The 15466-nt window shown below is 44.8% G+C and overlaps 1 protein-coding gene across 4 annotated transcripts in view; it reads right to left on the bottom strand.

Annotated features, from left to right (window-relative positions):
* The window catches only part of LCK (LCK proto-oncogene, Src family tyrosine kinase), a 63123-nt gene that overhangs the window by 22687 nt on the left and 24970 nt on the right, over positions 1–15466 (bottom strand). For all 4 annotated transcript variants that reach the window (XM_061596861.1, XM_061596860.1, XM_061596862.1 and 1 more), the window contains 8 exons: positions 14303–14409; positions 12655–12736; positions 11650–11740; positions 11344–11442; positions 6690–6793; positions 5610–5759; positions 3675–3827; positions 2033–2212 (listed from right to left, as the gene is read on the bottom strand). In XM_061596861.1, coding sequence (XP_061452845.1) covers positions 2033–2212; positions 3675–3827; positions 5610–5759; positions 6690–6793; positions 11344–11442; positions 11650–11740; positions 12655–12736; positions 14303–14401 — 958 coding nt within the window. In that variant the 5' untranslated portion in view covers positions 14402–14409. The remainder of the gene's footprint in view (positions 1–2032; positions 2213–3674; positions 3828–5609; positions 5760–6689; positions 6794–11343; positions 11443–11649; positions 11741–12654; positions 12737–14302; positions 14410–15466) is intronic.

Raw genomic sequence — 15466 nt, 5'->3', positions numbered from 1 at the left:
GTTCATTGCCACTTATTTGCTGTGCATGGCATAAAGGTGGTTACATGTTCACGCACATCACAGAGTAGCTCTCCTCCGCCTCTTATCGCCATGAAATCATCAAGACTGTTTAAAAAGTTGTCCCTAAGGCAAACATTTCCCTGCTAATGGCAGTGGAGATCAGGGGAAGGGGGAAGAAATTTGACTCAGTTCACGTTTAAAGATAAGTTCATTAAATTTGCACTTTCCAAAATAATATGGGAATCAACACACAGCCATCCTTCAAAATTCACACATCTGAATTTAGTGATGCAGTTCTCTGACCAGTGTTTGCAAAAATGCATATATTAGGGGACAATGTTTATAAAACAAATATATTAATGAAAACAGCAAACAAAAATGCATTATATTAGACAATGCTCACAAAATGTGTACAATAGTCAAAACCGAAGAAAAAAATGGGTTGATTAAGAGAAATTCACACTAAAATACTGAAGAATTTTCATGAGTTTTTTTTAAAAAAATCACAAATTGATGCAGAAATGTGGAGAACTGAATTTAATATTAGAAAACTGAGAGATCCAAAATTGATGGATCCTTACATCCCTACAGGGGACACTCCCATAATTTCTACAAAAGTATCATTGGTATTCTCAGTAGAAAAGAAAAAGGACCCTGTTCATATCCTTCCAGAAACAGACCAAAATAGCCCAGTTTTTGGCATACATTTTTGGTGGAAGAGGGTGTCGCTCCAACCCTTTCCTTTAGAGTTCTGATACACAGCCAACTTCCTCTAATAGAGTAGCGAATTCTCACAGGAAGGACTGTGGCTATGTTGCCATTGCTTTCTCCAAAGAGTGTCAGACAACTGGCTCTAGAGGGTGGTGACATTTGCTGCGGCCCGGAGACAGGCAACAGAGCCCACTGCTTCAATAGAGCCATCATTGTCACTCCGCACAGAACACTCCAGAGAGAGAGAGAGAGAGAGAAAGAGAGAATTATCAGATTACATCCACTGTATCAGCATTCCCCAACTTGGAGCCCTCTAGATGTTTTGGACTACAGCTCCCATGACTGTGCTGGCTGGGAGTTGTAGTCCAAAATGGCTGTGCTGGCCAGGTTAATAATAATAATAATAATAATAATATGGCAGATTTAGCTGGGCGCCTCTGGTGCAGCCTGCTGAAGGAGCCCACAAGAGCCAAAATGGCATGAGCTCTGAGAGGCAGGAAACCCCTTCCGAACCCTCTGGCTATTTCTGTGTCTTGGCAGGCTTCTCCCATTGTAGCTGCGGCTGTGTCACAATAACCTATCATTTCCTTCTCTTTCTCCACTGCCTTGTGCCAAATCCAACAAGCTCTGGTTCTGACCTCCATTAACGTAGCAAAGGGCGATGCAGGGGAACTGTCCAAAATAACTCTGCTGGCTCAGTGGAGGGAGTGAGGAGGAGGAGAGGGGGCATGGAAGATTGTGCCCTCCGCAGTGGGCATAAGATGCCTGCCCTGCCACCAGCTCTATGTATTTTTCTCTCTATGCTATTCCAGGTGCAACCAAAACATAAATGAGGAGAGCTGCTATTGATTGCATGCTAATGGACAGCAGTGGTCAACTGTTATCTTCTCAGTGGGCATAAATGCCTAGAACAGCCTTTCCCAACCAGTGTGCCTCCAGATGTTGTTGGACCACAACTCCCATCTTTCCTGAACATTGGCAATGCTGGCTGAGGCTGATGGAAGTTGTGGTCCAACAACATCTGGAGGCACACTGGTTGAAAAAGGCTGGCCTAGAAGATGCATCTTCGATAAGCTTTAATGGCTGGCTGCTACTGAAGGAGAAAGCTCTGGTAGAGAGGACTAGAGGTGTGGCTGGTCAGCAGAGTAAAGACTAGCGTTTTTTCTCTGAAAGCTCCGGGCATGTTGGGGAGGTCCCCGTGTTCTGTTGTCACCAGCTTCGGTTCTTCAGCGCTTCCTCAGCTGGAGTCTCTGGAGAATCCCTGGCTCAAAACTAACCTCTGCCAATGTGAAAGGCCAGGTAATGTTGCTGAGCACCTCACCTTTTTCCATGTACTCCGTGATAATGTACATGGGCTTCTGGGTGACCACGGCATAGAGCCTCACAAGCCGCGGATGCCGCAGTTTCTTCATCAGGTTAGCTTCGGCTAGGAAGGCCTCAGGCAACATGCTGCCTTGCTTGAGACTCTTGACGGCAACTTTTGTGTGGCCATTATAGTAACCTGCAGAGGAATGAAGATCTCAGCTCATGGCTGGCATCAGAGGCTGGTATCACTGGGCACCTGCCAGTGCATACACTTCCACAAGGGGGCCCCTGCTGACCATAGAGGCCCCTGGCCCTGCAGCTGCCCACTCCTCTTGCCCTTGCCACTTGCTCACTTGGTCTGGCCTGGAGGTGGCATAATCAGCACGCAATGGCCCCCATTTTACGCACTCTGCTTTTCACTGTTGCTGTTTTCTCCCTATTTTGCCTTTAAAAAATGTTAGGATGCACTAGCTTTCCTGCCATTGTGTGATAGCAAACTGTTTAATATTGCTGCCCTGGGGCACCCATGAAAGCAAAAAGAAAGGAGACAGTTTACTAAGGATACTGTTCAGCTCAGTTTCCTAATGCAGCTGACTTCAGAAGGCAATGCCCGACAGGCCATGGCAGAGTAATTGTTAACTGCAGACAGGACTGCTAACTTTTCAATCAGCCCACACTGCTGTGTGGTCTACCGCAGTTTGTCCTGTGGTGGTGTCTGCAGCAATGAGCAAGTGATAATATCGATCTCCATACAGTGATCAAGCCACAGTGAAAAACTCCCTAACTGTTAGAGCCATACGACAATGGAACCAATGACCTAGGGAGGTGGTGGGCTCTCCGACAGTGGAGGCATTCAAGAGGCAGCTGGACAGCCATCTGTCTGCAATGCTTTGATTTGGATTCCTGCATTGAGCAGGGGGTTGGACTTGATGGCCTTATAGGCCCCTTCCAACTCTACCATGCTATGATTCTATGAAAGGCACAGCAGCAAAGGCTGGTTATTAAGTTGGCTAATCAAACAGTAATAATTAAGGGAGAGGGGAACAACCAACTGATATTTGGTGGGAGAACAGGGTGTTAGAAGCACACACAAGAGTGTTCTCCAGCAAGAAATGTTGCAGCATATGCATTGCTCAGGGGCGTCACTACCGGGGTGCGGAGGGTGCGGCCCGCATCCAGGTGTCACCATGAGGGGGGTGACACCCAGAGCTGCCCCGCCCTGCGCTGTTGCCCGGCAAGGCTGCTCCAACTCCTCGGAGGCGGGCGGGCGGGCGAGACTGGGAGCAGCATCGGCAGGGCGAGGAAGGCGTGCTGGCATTCCCAGGCCTTCTCCGGCTGGGTGCCCCTCCGGTGCGCGCCCTCCCAGGGGCATGGACGGGGTGGCTGGCCTCGAGTGAGTGCACACGCAAGCCCAGCCACCTCGTCCATGCCCCTGGGAGGGCGCGCACTGGAGGTCCGCACCCTCCCGCACTCCCGCTAGTGACGCCGCTGGCATTGCTCAACATGTTTTAAATCTTGTATTCATGGTCATGAGTGCTAGAAACTTGCTGGGTTTTCCCAAGTAAAAGCTGAGGTTCTCGACTTGCTGACATCCAGGGATAAGCAGGACTCATGTGGCCCTGCCTGCCCCCCTCGTTCCCTTCTGCCACCACACTCACCCATCCAGACCTCTCCGAACTGCCCGGCTCCCAGTTTCTTCACCAGCTTGAGGCTCTCCCGAGGCACCTCCCACTCATCCTGCCACCAAGGCTTCTGCGGCTTCTGGGTCTGGCAGGGCTTGCCAAGGCGGGTGCAAAGCCCATCCGTGTTGCCTATGAAGGGGGTGGCACCAAGGGGAAAAGACACAAAACAAGCTCAGAAGCTGAAGGAACAAGGAGGAGCAGCAGAGGACACGTCCACACCACGTGGCTGAGAGCAAAGGAGGGTCACTATCAAATCTTAGGACCGGGGAGGAAGGAAAAGGCAAGGTGAGCCGCTGAATCGCCTCTCAAAAACAAAAAAGATATCTACACCCCTACAGAGGGGAATGAAACTCACTTGGTTCACATTTCAATGCAACTCCATGTGGGAGACCAGAGTTCAACTCCCTGTTCAGCCGCAAAGCTCAGTAGGTGCCCTGGGCCGATCACTGCTTCTCACAGCCTACCCAATCTGCCTCACAGGGTTGAGGTGGGATATAAATGTAATAATAAAATAAATACGTGAATGTAGCTGTCCTTTGAAATTCACAATTATCTGCATTTTGCAATGCAGTTCTCCAACCAAACAATGTATACAAAAAAAGAGGCAGGGGAAGTGTGTACAAAAATGCATGCATTGGTGGAAATAATGTAAAAAAATGCATTATGTTCAGGGAAATTGCTTGCAAAAATGAATATATTCAGCAAAATTTTATACAAGAATGTATATATTAGGAGAAATGCATGCAAATGTTTGTGTGGGCTTTTTAAAAAACAAATCCTCAAACTGATGCAGAAATGGAGCAAGCTGAGCTTAAGACTGGGAAAATGAGTTCGAAGGCAAGGACAGCGATCCTGTCCATACTTACAAGGGAGTAAGTCTTCCTGAACACCAGGGAACTTACTTCCAAGTAGACAGGCATAGAGGATTATACTGCAAATTAATCTTCTTTGTACATTATGTAAATTAAACTTGGAACGACTGCTAGAAGTTATAATACCTATCATAGATTAACTAACATGCTGAACCCTCAGATAAATAATAAACAGAAAAAATACAAAAATTGCTAAATTATATAAGCAGGTCCAGTAAACAAACTAACGATTCTATCAGAAGACAGGCAAGCAAAAATACAATAAGTTTTTTAAGCTTTTTAAAAAAGATTTTAAAAGATTTTTGTTTTAATATGTTTTTAAATATGTTTTGTTTTAATATATTTTAATATATTTTAATATGTGTTTATGATGTTTTAGAGTGTTTTCGTTTGCCACCCTGGGCTCCTGCTGGGAGGAAGGGCGGGATATAAATTTAATAAATAATAATAATAAAAATGAGAAACTGAGAAAAGCCAAAATTGACAGATTTGTCCATCCGACTTGAAGGCACATGACAACAACAAACCCCCATGCCAGCCCACCGCTACAAATGACCCTGTACAATCCAGGCCACAGCATGACACAGAGAGAAAGAGGAACACACAGAAGGGAAGGCAGTCTAGATGCCGCCAGGTGGATCCAGGCTGATTCACACGTGACCTTCCTCCGGATGGTCATGCACACCTGAGCCCCCTCTGCCTGTTTTAGAATCACCTCAACGGATGCAAAAGGCAGAGGGACGGCTGTGCTCGGCTGCAGAAGCAAAAGTCACACAGAGTCCTGGGTCTTCTTAGAGCACCCCCTACCACCCTTGGGCCCTCCAGATGTTTTGGACTACAGCTCATTAGCTCAGGGAGTTGTGGTCCAAAGCATCTGGCGGGCACCAGGTTGGCAAAGGCTGGCTTTGAGCAACAACTCCATTGGCGGCACCTGCTCATCTCGTCAGATATGAGAAGGTAGCAGAATCCCTCCTGCCGCCAGCAGGCAGGACAAGCAGAGAGAGACGTGCACAGGATCAGGCAGCATCTTTCGCCTTACACATATAATGCTCCACCAGCTGGTGCAGGCTGTCAAAGGTGATGCGAGGGGAGATGTAGAAGCCGCCATTGTCCATATTGCGGATCTTATAGTGCTTCACCACTTCTCCCTGGTTCTGGTCAAAGTCACGAACGGAGAGAGAAAAGGAACCTGTGTAGACCCACAAGAAAACAGAGAATAAATGTTTTGGACCCTGGATATTTTGTTCGCTTCTAACCAGAGATGTGTGAGGACTCCTCCTCCCCGCCAAGAAACAACACCACCTTCTTTCAAAATTCCACAGATCTTTCTCCCTCAACATTTTCCTCACGATTTTGCATCTCAGGCCCTGGCTTTTGCCCCCTTTGCCCAGACAGTATGGAGACAGCCCACTTCCTATGAAGGATTGTTGCACTCTAGGACAAACAGGGCCTTTGAGGGAGGGGGAACAGGTGGGAAACTGGTGGGTAGGGGGGAAATCAATCAAGAGCAAAATGGTGATTGGGTCTCCCAGCACCCACTTTCTTTTTGATATATGTGGCCAGCTTTAGCACACTTTTAAAAAAAAGATGTTTAACATAATGCCCTGGTTTGTATGTCATGCTAAGCCAAAGCACATTTATCATAATGCCCTGGCGTGCACATCATGCTAAACCAAACCATGGTTTAGTGTGAACGCATGAGTGCCCACTTTGCTTCTTGGTCATTCTGCTGCTGCCAATAGTGGACAGTGGGGGGCAGTGTTGCTCGCCTTTGGTCAGCCGCATTGCTGCTGTTCACTGGGTGAGGTGGGAGGTGGTGGGGAGCTTAGTGCAGTGCAAACGCACCAGTAGGAGCAATGGGTTGGATCTGCTTGTGCATTCGCACAGTATCTACCTTGCCCCTCCATGGTTTGGCTTAGTGTGTTGTCTGAACATGGACTCATACATCAAAAGGTTAGGGAAATGTCTTTTAACTCATTGTCATTGTCTTTCCCCAGCCTCTGTTACAATTCCCAGTATTTACTGGGGAGAGGGAATGACACTGTGTGTGTGTCTGTGTGCCACCAGGTCCCATCTAGCCCCCCAACGTAATTTGGGCACTGCAGTGGCTGTTGCTTACCTTTGGTGGATTCACTCTCCCGGATGAGGAAAGCACCGTGTGTGTTCCCCGCGGTCAGGAGCAGCCGTTCGGCATCCTTCCTGGTGAGAGCTTTGAAAAACCAGCTGCAGGAAAGAAACAACAGAAAGAGTTTGCAGAGTTTGAAGCTACTGTCTTGACTTATGCTCTACACGTAGGCAAGGGCCATTTTAATTTAAAACAGAAGAAAGCAATATGAGAACATTTGTTAATCATGCTCAGCAGTATGCATGTGTGTGTGTGTGTGTGTGTGTATTAGGGATGGATGAGAATTTCGATTCAGTTTGCATTTCAAGCAGAATTTATAAAATTCTCAATTTCCGAAACACTATGAGAACCGAAACACAGCCATCCTTCGAAATCCGCATTGATTAGAATTTTCGGATGCAGTTCACTAACTACCATTTACAAAAATGTATATATAATGCATACAGTGTGCATAAAGAGGAATACATGAGTGAAAACAACTTGCAAAAAGGCATGACGAGAAATGGCTTGCGAAAATGTGCACCTTTGTCAAAACTGCCTACAAAAATGTGTTTATTTGGAGAATTCGCACTAAAATGGTGGAGAATTTTCATGAGGATTTTTTTTAAAACCGCAGATTGCTGTAGAAATGTAGAGAACTGAATTTAACATTGGAAAAACGAGAAACTGAGAGGACTGAAACAGACAGATCTTTCCATCCCTAGAGAGAGAGAGAGAGAGAGAGAGAGAGAGAGAGAGAGAGAGAGAGAGAGAGAGAGAGAGAGAGAGAGAGAGAGAGAGTGTGTGTGTGTGTGTGTGTGTGTATATTCATTTTAAACATTTCATTTTATTTATTTAAATTTCCAAGGAATACCCCCCCCCCGTCTCCATCTTGAGAGTCCAAAGCGACTGCAGCCTTCTGGGGTATCCTTGCCAGTGGAGAAGACCAGGCCACAAGCACAAGTTGTGTGCCTCCTGAGCACAAAAGAGTCCCCAAGTACGGCATGTGACTTTTCTCCATAGGAGTGAAGGACAACCTTCTCCTTCTATGGGAGTAAGTCAGGGATGTAATGGGGGGGGGGCTAAATCTGCAGAGCCTTTGTCCTTTTTCAGCTATGTCTCAAATTGTAGCTCATTTATTGTGTCTCGCACAGAACTCAGTGGGAGCCAGGCTACGCCTGCATGGCCTCTCCCCCTTATTTGCCTAGCTCCACCTTGGAGTCCATTTCTTCATTATGGCAGAGGGTGACAAGGCAAAGCGACAAAGCTGCAAGACTAAGTAGGGATGAAACTATTCCAGGGCTGCTGCTTCTCTTCTGGGCACATCGTTCCTAATAATTTAGCAAAACATCCAAATCTTGATGATAGGACTGCAGCCTGCAATCTTTAATCAATTAATCAGTAAGATTAATTGTTAATTAATTAGAAAACCTTCAACTGATTTAAAGAAAGGCACCCCTGCTCAATTGGGCAGTATATATATGAACGTAATTGTGATTAACCAAACAGAGGTTTTTATTATATTAACAAAATGTTTCAGCTTCCACCTTCATCAGCTGCCAACATACCTATATATATATATATTATTACAAGTACTTATAAAACTGCAGGTGGCGACTGCACCATCTTAAAAGAAGACCCCGCCTTCTCTTACACATGGGGAGAATCCTCTTTTAGGTGAAGCGTGCAAACATGTACATCAGCCTTCATCAACCTTTTGCTCTTCAGAAGGTTCATACCTGTCGGGGATGCTTTAAGTTGGATTCCTGCACTGAGCAGGAGGTTGGACTTGATGGCCTTATAGGCCCCTTCCAACTCTATGATTCTAAGTTTTGGACTACAAAACATTGGAGGCCAACCGGTTGATGAAAGCTGGTGTACATAATCTAAAAACAAAGAAAGCATGCTGTTTTGCTTCAGAAATATTGTTTTACCCATATGCAAATGTAATAGATTAATCAACAAGCAATGCAACCTTATGCATGTCTACTCAGAAGCAAGTCCCATTGAACTCAATGGGATTCACCCAGCAGCCTTGTAGCCATGGAGGGGGGAATGGGGACACTGCTCCCCCCAGAGGTATGCTCCCCCCCCCATTTTTCTGGGAAATTGTCTTCTTTTTAATTTGTGGCATAACAGATAATGACAACCTTCATTTAAAGAACGATAGCTTGTTGTAAGAACGGGAGCAATTTAAGAGTCGGATCTGAAAAATTCAGTGAATAAGGGAGGGCAAGTGCACAACAATAGCCTCATCTCTGGAAGAGCTCCCAAAAGTCTGCTCACTATCCTTGACTGAGGGTGGATTTTGCATGATCATTAGCATCCTATAATTACTTAAGTAATCCTGAAAAAACAGCCTGTATAGGAACATGACCCTTGAAGAGTTAACTATTAGAACTTTGTATTATGAACTAGAGTTAGCCTCCACCCCTTGGACTTTCTTTTGCTCTTAAAGGGTGAAATAAAGAGATAACTTAAAGTGATCTGGAAAAAAAATGCTACCCTAAATTACCCTTTACCTTTTTAAAGAATTCACTATACTCACAATCATAGTTTTTCTTGAGTACTCGATGGCAAAGGATGAAAACAGCCCAGAGGAATAAAAATATTGCTGTGTACACTACATTTAGCTAGCTGGCTGGCTGACCACCTAGGCTGAAACTCAGGCCTAATTTCTGATTTTCCCAATATGTGTAACTCCGCATGAGCAGAGCTTGGAAGGTTACTTTTAAAACAATTACATGGCCCCAAAAAGTAGTAATTACCGTTACAATTACAATTGCTCCGAAAGCAACTGATTACTTTACTTTTTCTTAAAAGTAATCACTACAATTACATTTCAGTTAGGTTTTTAAAAAAATGCCTACAAGGTGCTGGCCTTGGTTGCTGCACATCTAAATAGCCTAAAACAACATTAAAAATAAACACACACATAGAGAAGTAGTAGAATAATTCTTTCTATCCATAAGATAGCAATGGTGGTCTCTCTGTTGGTAAGGGAGGTGGGGAGGGAGGCAGAGGCCACTACTCAGATCTTTGCACGTCAAATCAAGTGCAACCCCCCCACTCAGCCAGCCAGCACAATCTCTCTCACTTAACCACCTCCCATACCCTGCCGTGCCACCAAGTAAGGGCCACTCACCCAAGCAAACATTTTCCCCTGAGATGCAAAAAAGTTAAAATACTGCAAATGCAGCACAGTAGCCAAAAAGGGTGGTGGAGGCCACTTTGTATGCCAAGTGCAAACACAGTATTCACACACACACACACACACACACACACACACACACACACACACACTGTCATATTTCACCTCCACAGTCTATCTCCATTCTGCTGCTGCCTCCTTCTCCTCCTTTATTCATGTTCTTGCCCTCCGGCTCCTTTTTCCCTCCACTCATTCTTCACCACCACCATCCATTTTTTAAAACAATGGTTTTCTCCACTCCACCTCGTCTCACCACCTCCTCCCTCGTCGCCTTCTACCCACCCACAGAGTATGAGGGAAGAGCAACGCTGTACAGAAGCCCAGTTTGAGGCACATGATTTTCATCCACAAATCAGAAAAGCAGAATGTTTTCCCTGCTTCCCCCCCCCAGTAATGCCCAAAAGTAATGCTGGAAACATTACAATTACTCCACAAAAGTAAAAAAAAATACTCCTAGTTCTATTACAAACAAAATGTAAAGGAATTACCCACTCATTCCTCAACAAAGTAATGAATTACAAGTAATTTGTTACTGGTAACAAATTACTTCCAAGCTCTGAGCATGAGGCCTCTACAGAAAAATCAGCCCAGCAACCAGTTTTAAAAAGACTCAGTTGCTTTCCACAATTAGTTTCCACTTGCTTAGTTAGTCTAGTTAAAAAGTTTCCCCTTCATTGTCAAAGAGGAAGAAAAATCTAAGGGTCAGGAACAACCCTAGAAAGAGGCACTCTCAAGGAGGAGTTAAACACACTCGAAAGTATTTATTTTCTCTCTGCCCTTCCTTATGGACAGGTTTGCTTTTCAGGTGGAATTTAAAACTGAGATACCTAATGCAGCATCAAAGCCAAGCTTGGCAGCTCATTGTCATGACCAAAGTAGTTCGGCTCATAAAGAGTCAGAGCAAGGGACAGACCACAGGTGAAAAAGGACTGTAGCTAAAAGTAAAGTCAAGCTTTTGAGTCTGGTATTCCTGGGGATCTCTCAATTCCAGATTAAACTCCATTTGTGTAAGTTAACACACACTCTGGATGGAGGAGGAGGAGTGAGCGGGAGGGTCACTGCCTTTCCTTTCCCCTGGCCTGGCCCTCACATCCTCTCCACCAGTGAGGGGAATGCGGATTGGCTAGTGCTATGCCTCACCTAGGAATGTGGCTACCCCACCTAACTAGGAAAGTTGGTTACAGGACCGTCACTCAGAGGTAAATGGGCATCAGACTGCAGCCTAAGCTCAGTGGGGTTTACTACCCCTGAGTAGGCATGCCTAGGGTTGCACTCTGTGGCTGCAGTCTCTGCACACTTACTTTGAACGTGATCACCAACGAACTCCCTTCCTTTCTGCATAAGCACGCAGTTGCAAAGGATTGCATTGTAAAATCTCATAAGATTGATGACTTTTTCTTTAGTTGGGTCGCTAGAGCGGCAGCACATTTAAAGAAAAGCAGAAATGTCTCTACTCACGGCTCTTGTTCCAGAGTGTTCATCCTGGCAACAAAGTTGCATGGAATGCAGCCAACTCGCCCGGTGATGAGAGACTCAGCTTTCCACCACTCCCCGGTCCTAAAAGGAAAGAAACAAACCAAAAACTGACCGTTTTGTGTAGCTTTGGATGAGTTCCCTTGCCTTGGACCCTCCTAGCCCAGTTTCAGTGCATCATGGGATGCAACCCCACAATGCAACTCACACTACTACTTGGATGTGGCAGACAATTCCTTTTGTCGGTGTGCCAGACTTATAGGTAACATTATAAGGTGGAAACAGACTTACTCTTCCAGTATCCGCAGCTGTTCCCCTTTCCGGAGCACCAGATCCCCATCATGCGTTGATTCATAATCGTACAATGCAACCACCAGTTTATCTATAAAGAAAATCAATATATTGTATTTTTCTAAACAGGTTTCAGGGCTAGGGGAGATACAATTTTGAATTCAGCTCACATGACATTCACTACTTCAGCCTTCCCCAACCTACTGTCCTCCGGATGTTTTGGACTACAATTCTCATCAGTCGCAGCCAGCATGTGCACATTCTCAGTGAGTTAGCATAATATGAAGTTGTTCATGCCTTATGGATCACAGTCCCTGTTCTGTGTCTCACTGGTTAGAGGTATGGCTGGCGGGCACATGATGACATAGGGCTTTTCGGTGTTGGCACCAAAACTGTAGAACACCTTCCACAGGAAGATCTGTTGGTCCCTCTCTCTTTCTGCTTTGAGGAATCGTAGAACCATAGAAAAGCTTCATCTCCATGGGGCAGATGTCTCTTAAATGTCTTTAATCTGGTTTATTCTGATGCTGTTTTCAAAGTGCTTTACCTGGCTTATTCTGATATTTTATGCTTGGTTTTGACTTTGATTTTTATTGTTGTAATGTTTGCATTTATCACTATCTGTTTTGAATGTGTTTGCATAGAAATGCAGAATATACATTTCCTAAACAAGCAAACAAAGCCTGGACCAGCTGCAGAAACAACCCAAGCAGTCATTGGGGTAGCAGGCAGGGAGGGCGATTTTAGGGGTGCGCAGGATCTTTTAATATGTCTCAGAGAACATTGGGATGCAACTCTCCTAAGACAGAGAGCACAGTACAGCGGTCTGGATCTTTCTCTGCTAGCTGCCACTACCCTAGCAATGGCCCCTTCCTTAGTGGCCTCTGCCCTAGATTTGCCCACTGACAAACCCACTCCAAGAGAGCTTCTGCATGCCCGAGAAATCCAGACAGCCTCTGCTGTCTGTGCTACACTCAGAAGTAGGAAGAATGGCAAAATGTTAACCTTGAAGAGGTGAACTGGGAGGTGGAACCATTTCACAAGGTATCAGTGGATTGCACATCTCGGAACCATTTGAAGTCAGCCTCTGTGGGAGAAACAAAGTTCAAATCAAGGATCCTTCCATAGCACTAATCCGTAAATTTCTCACCAGTCCTATACTATTTATGACTTTTCCCTTCTTTCTTTCTTTCTTTCTTTCTTTCTTTCTTTCTTTCTTTGGGCCTCATCTAAGTGAAAAAATCAGCGTGGAAGCAAAGCGAGGTGAACATTTTAATGCAGTTAGCTAGAATTAAAATGTGATAAAATTATTTTTAAAAAAGTCTTAGGCTGCAATCCAATACATGTCTACTCGGAAGTAAGCTCCACTGGTTTCAATGGGACTTACTCCCAGGTAAGCGTGCATTGGATTGCAACCTTAGGCTGCATCCAATACACACTTATCTGGAAATCCCATTTAATCCATTGGTGCTTGCTTCTATATAGACATATATTGGATTGATTATGATAATGGACTGCCTTCAAGTTGATTCCGACTTATGGCGACCCTACAAATAGGGTTTTCATGGTAAGCGGTATTCAGAGGGGGTTTACCATTGCCTTCCTCTGAGGCTGAGAGGCAGTGACTGGCCCAAGGTCACGCAGTGATCTTCATGGCTGTGTGGGGATTTGAACCCTGGTCTCCCAGGTCCTAGTCCAACACCGTAACCACTACACCACACTGGCTCTGTATTGGATTACAACCTTAGAAATCCAGAGTTAAAATCTATCTCTGTTAGGGATGGTGGAAAAATTCTATTCAGTTTGCACTGAAAGGCGTGCCCACCTAATCTGCACTTTCTAAAACAACTTGTGAACTGAAACACAGCCAATCTTCAAAATTCACATTTCTCTGAATTTTGCAATGCAGCGCTCCAGCCAAGTAATATGTAAAAAAATGCATGTACTGGGGGAAAGTGCCCATAAAATGCATATATTAAGGAACATCACACACAAATCCTTTATATTAGGAAGAATAGCTTTGCAAAAATATGTTTGTTAGGTAAAATTGCATGCAAACGTGTGTATTAGGAAAAATTCACACTAAAATGCTGATTAATTTCATGAGCACTTTAAAAACAAACAAACCACAAACTGATGTGGAAAACTGAATTTGAGATGGAAAAATGGGGGGGGGAGTGAAACTGAAATTGACAGATTCACCCATCCCTAATTTCCATTGATAAAAATGAAAAGAATCTTCACATACAGGTGCCTCCCCCACCTGATGCTTTCCAGACATTTGGACTACAGTCCCCATCATCCATTGGCTATGGTAGCTGGGGCTGATGGGAGTTGTAGTCCAAAACATCTGGAGGGCACCAGGCTGGGGAAGGCTGTTGACACATTACAGCCTCATTACAACATCTGACTAAAGAGAAAAATCTACATGATGCAGTTGAGTTGGATGGGCAGGTTGGGGCAGGTAATCGTTTAAACAGTGAAAAGGTGCAATCTGTGATTCAGCTCACAGGCAGGGAGAGGAGAGTGAGGAGTTAGGCCTTGAAGTTTATGCAAAGCATGATGAGGAGTAAGTGTGGGCTTTTAAGAAAAGGAACAAGGCAATTAACCTAGTTAGGAGGAGGAAACCAGAGGACAGAGTAGGGCTGCTCACCTGGGACTTGGTGGCTGGGTCAACAGGGTAGTGGCACATCTCACAAATCTCAATGTTCTCGTCCCAACCTTCATCATAGTCACTGCAGCAGCAACCCATAATGTTCTCTACACAGAGACAGAGGGGAGAAGGGGGGGGCAAGAGACAAAACACAGGCTATAAGCTCAGGTTCGTATCCCTGCTCAGCCAAGGATGGTCTCAGCAGGTCAAGGAAATTAAAGGAAACAGAGAGGTTGGAGGACACTTCAAAACTGTTGCTATTTGGGGGTGGGTTTCAATCACATACTGGCAAACTTAGGCTGAACGATTCCAATTGATTTGGAGCTGTTGTGCAACAAACACGCTTCCCCAGAAGATCAGCCTTTCTGCGATAAGGAAAATAATGGGAAAACGCAGTGGAAAATGTGGGAGAACACTTGTTTTGATGCACCCTTGTCTAACCTCCCTACAAATAAATCAGGATGAATGCTTTGTCTGGAAGTGACCAGGAGGGGGGAGACAGATAGACGTTTTTTTTCTTAGAATAGGAATGGGGTGTCCTCATGAATTATCAGTGATGTCACAAGAGCTAGCCAATATGAGTCTGTGATAGGCATGTAATCATATTGCCCCTCCGCACTTCGAACTGCAGTAGTTGAGATGGGACAGCATAGATGAGGAAGTCAGATTTTCTCAGCATCAACATAATGCATTTTCACCTCTAGGGCAGTGGTTCCCAAGCTCCCCCCACTCAAAGACCACATGAAAATTGGTGAGGACCTTGGCAGACCACTTAATGATTTTTCTGCCTGTTTTTCTATTTTTATTTTTATTATTTTGACAAAAGGTACAAACAAATACGTCCAATAGTAAAACACCAGAACTCGGGCAATAAAATAAATAAAAGAAAACAAAATAATCGGCAGGCATTTAATAGCAGAATGTAGTACACAGCAATGTACAGAGTAAGAGGGACTATGATGAGAAAACAAGTAAAGTAATAGCAAAATGTCCTTTTGTTTACAGGAAATATGGAGACAAGGTAACATCAATGGAGGAAAGCAAAGGGATATTCAAATCGGCCAGATGCATTTATATGCAGGCAACAGAGCAGGGCCATGCTCCTCCTCACTCATGAACATCACAAACTCATACCACACTGAAATAAATTTATCTTGTTTACAC

The sequence above is a fragment of the Rhineura floridana genome, chromosome 15 (genome assembly GCF_030035675.1).
Source record: "Rhineura floridana isolate rRhiFlo1 chromosome 15, rRhiFlo1.hap2, whole genome shotgun sequence".
In the NCBI taxonomy this organism is placed as follows: domain Eukaryota; kingdom Metazoa; phylum Chordata; class Lepidosauria; order Squamata; family Rhineuridae; genus Rhineura; species Rhineura floridana.
The sequence above is the reverse complement of the archived record's forward strand: the minus strand, read 5'-3'. Positions and strand labels throughout refer to the sequence as shown.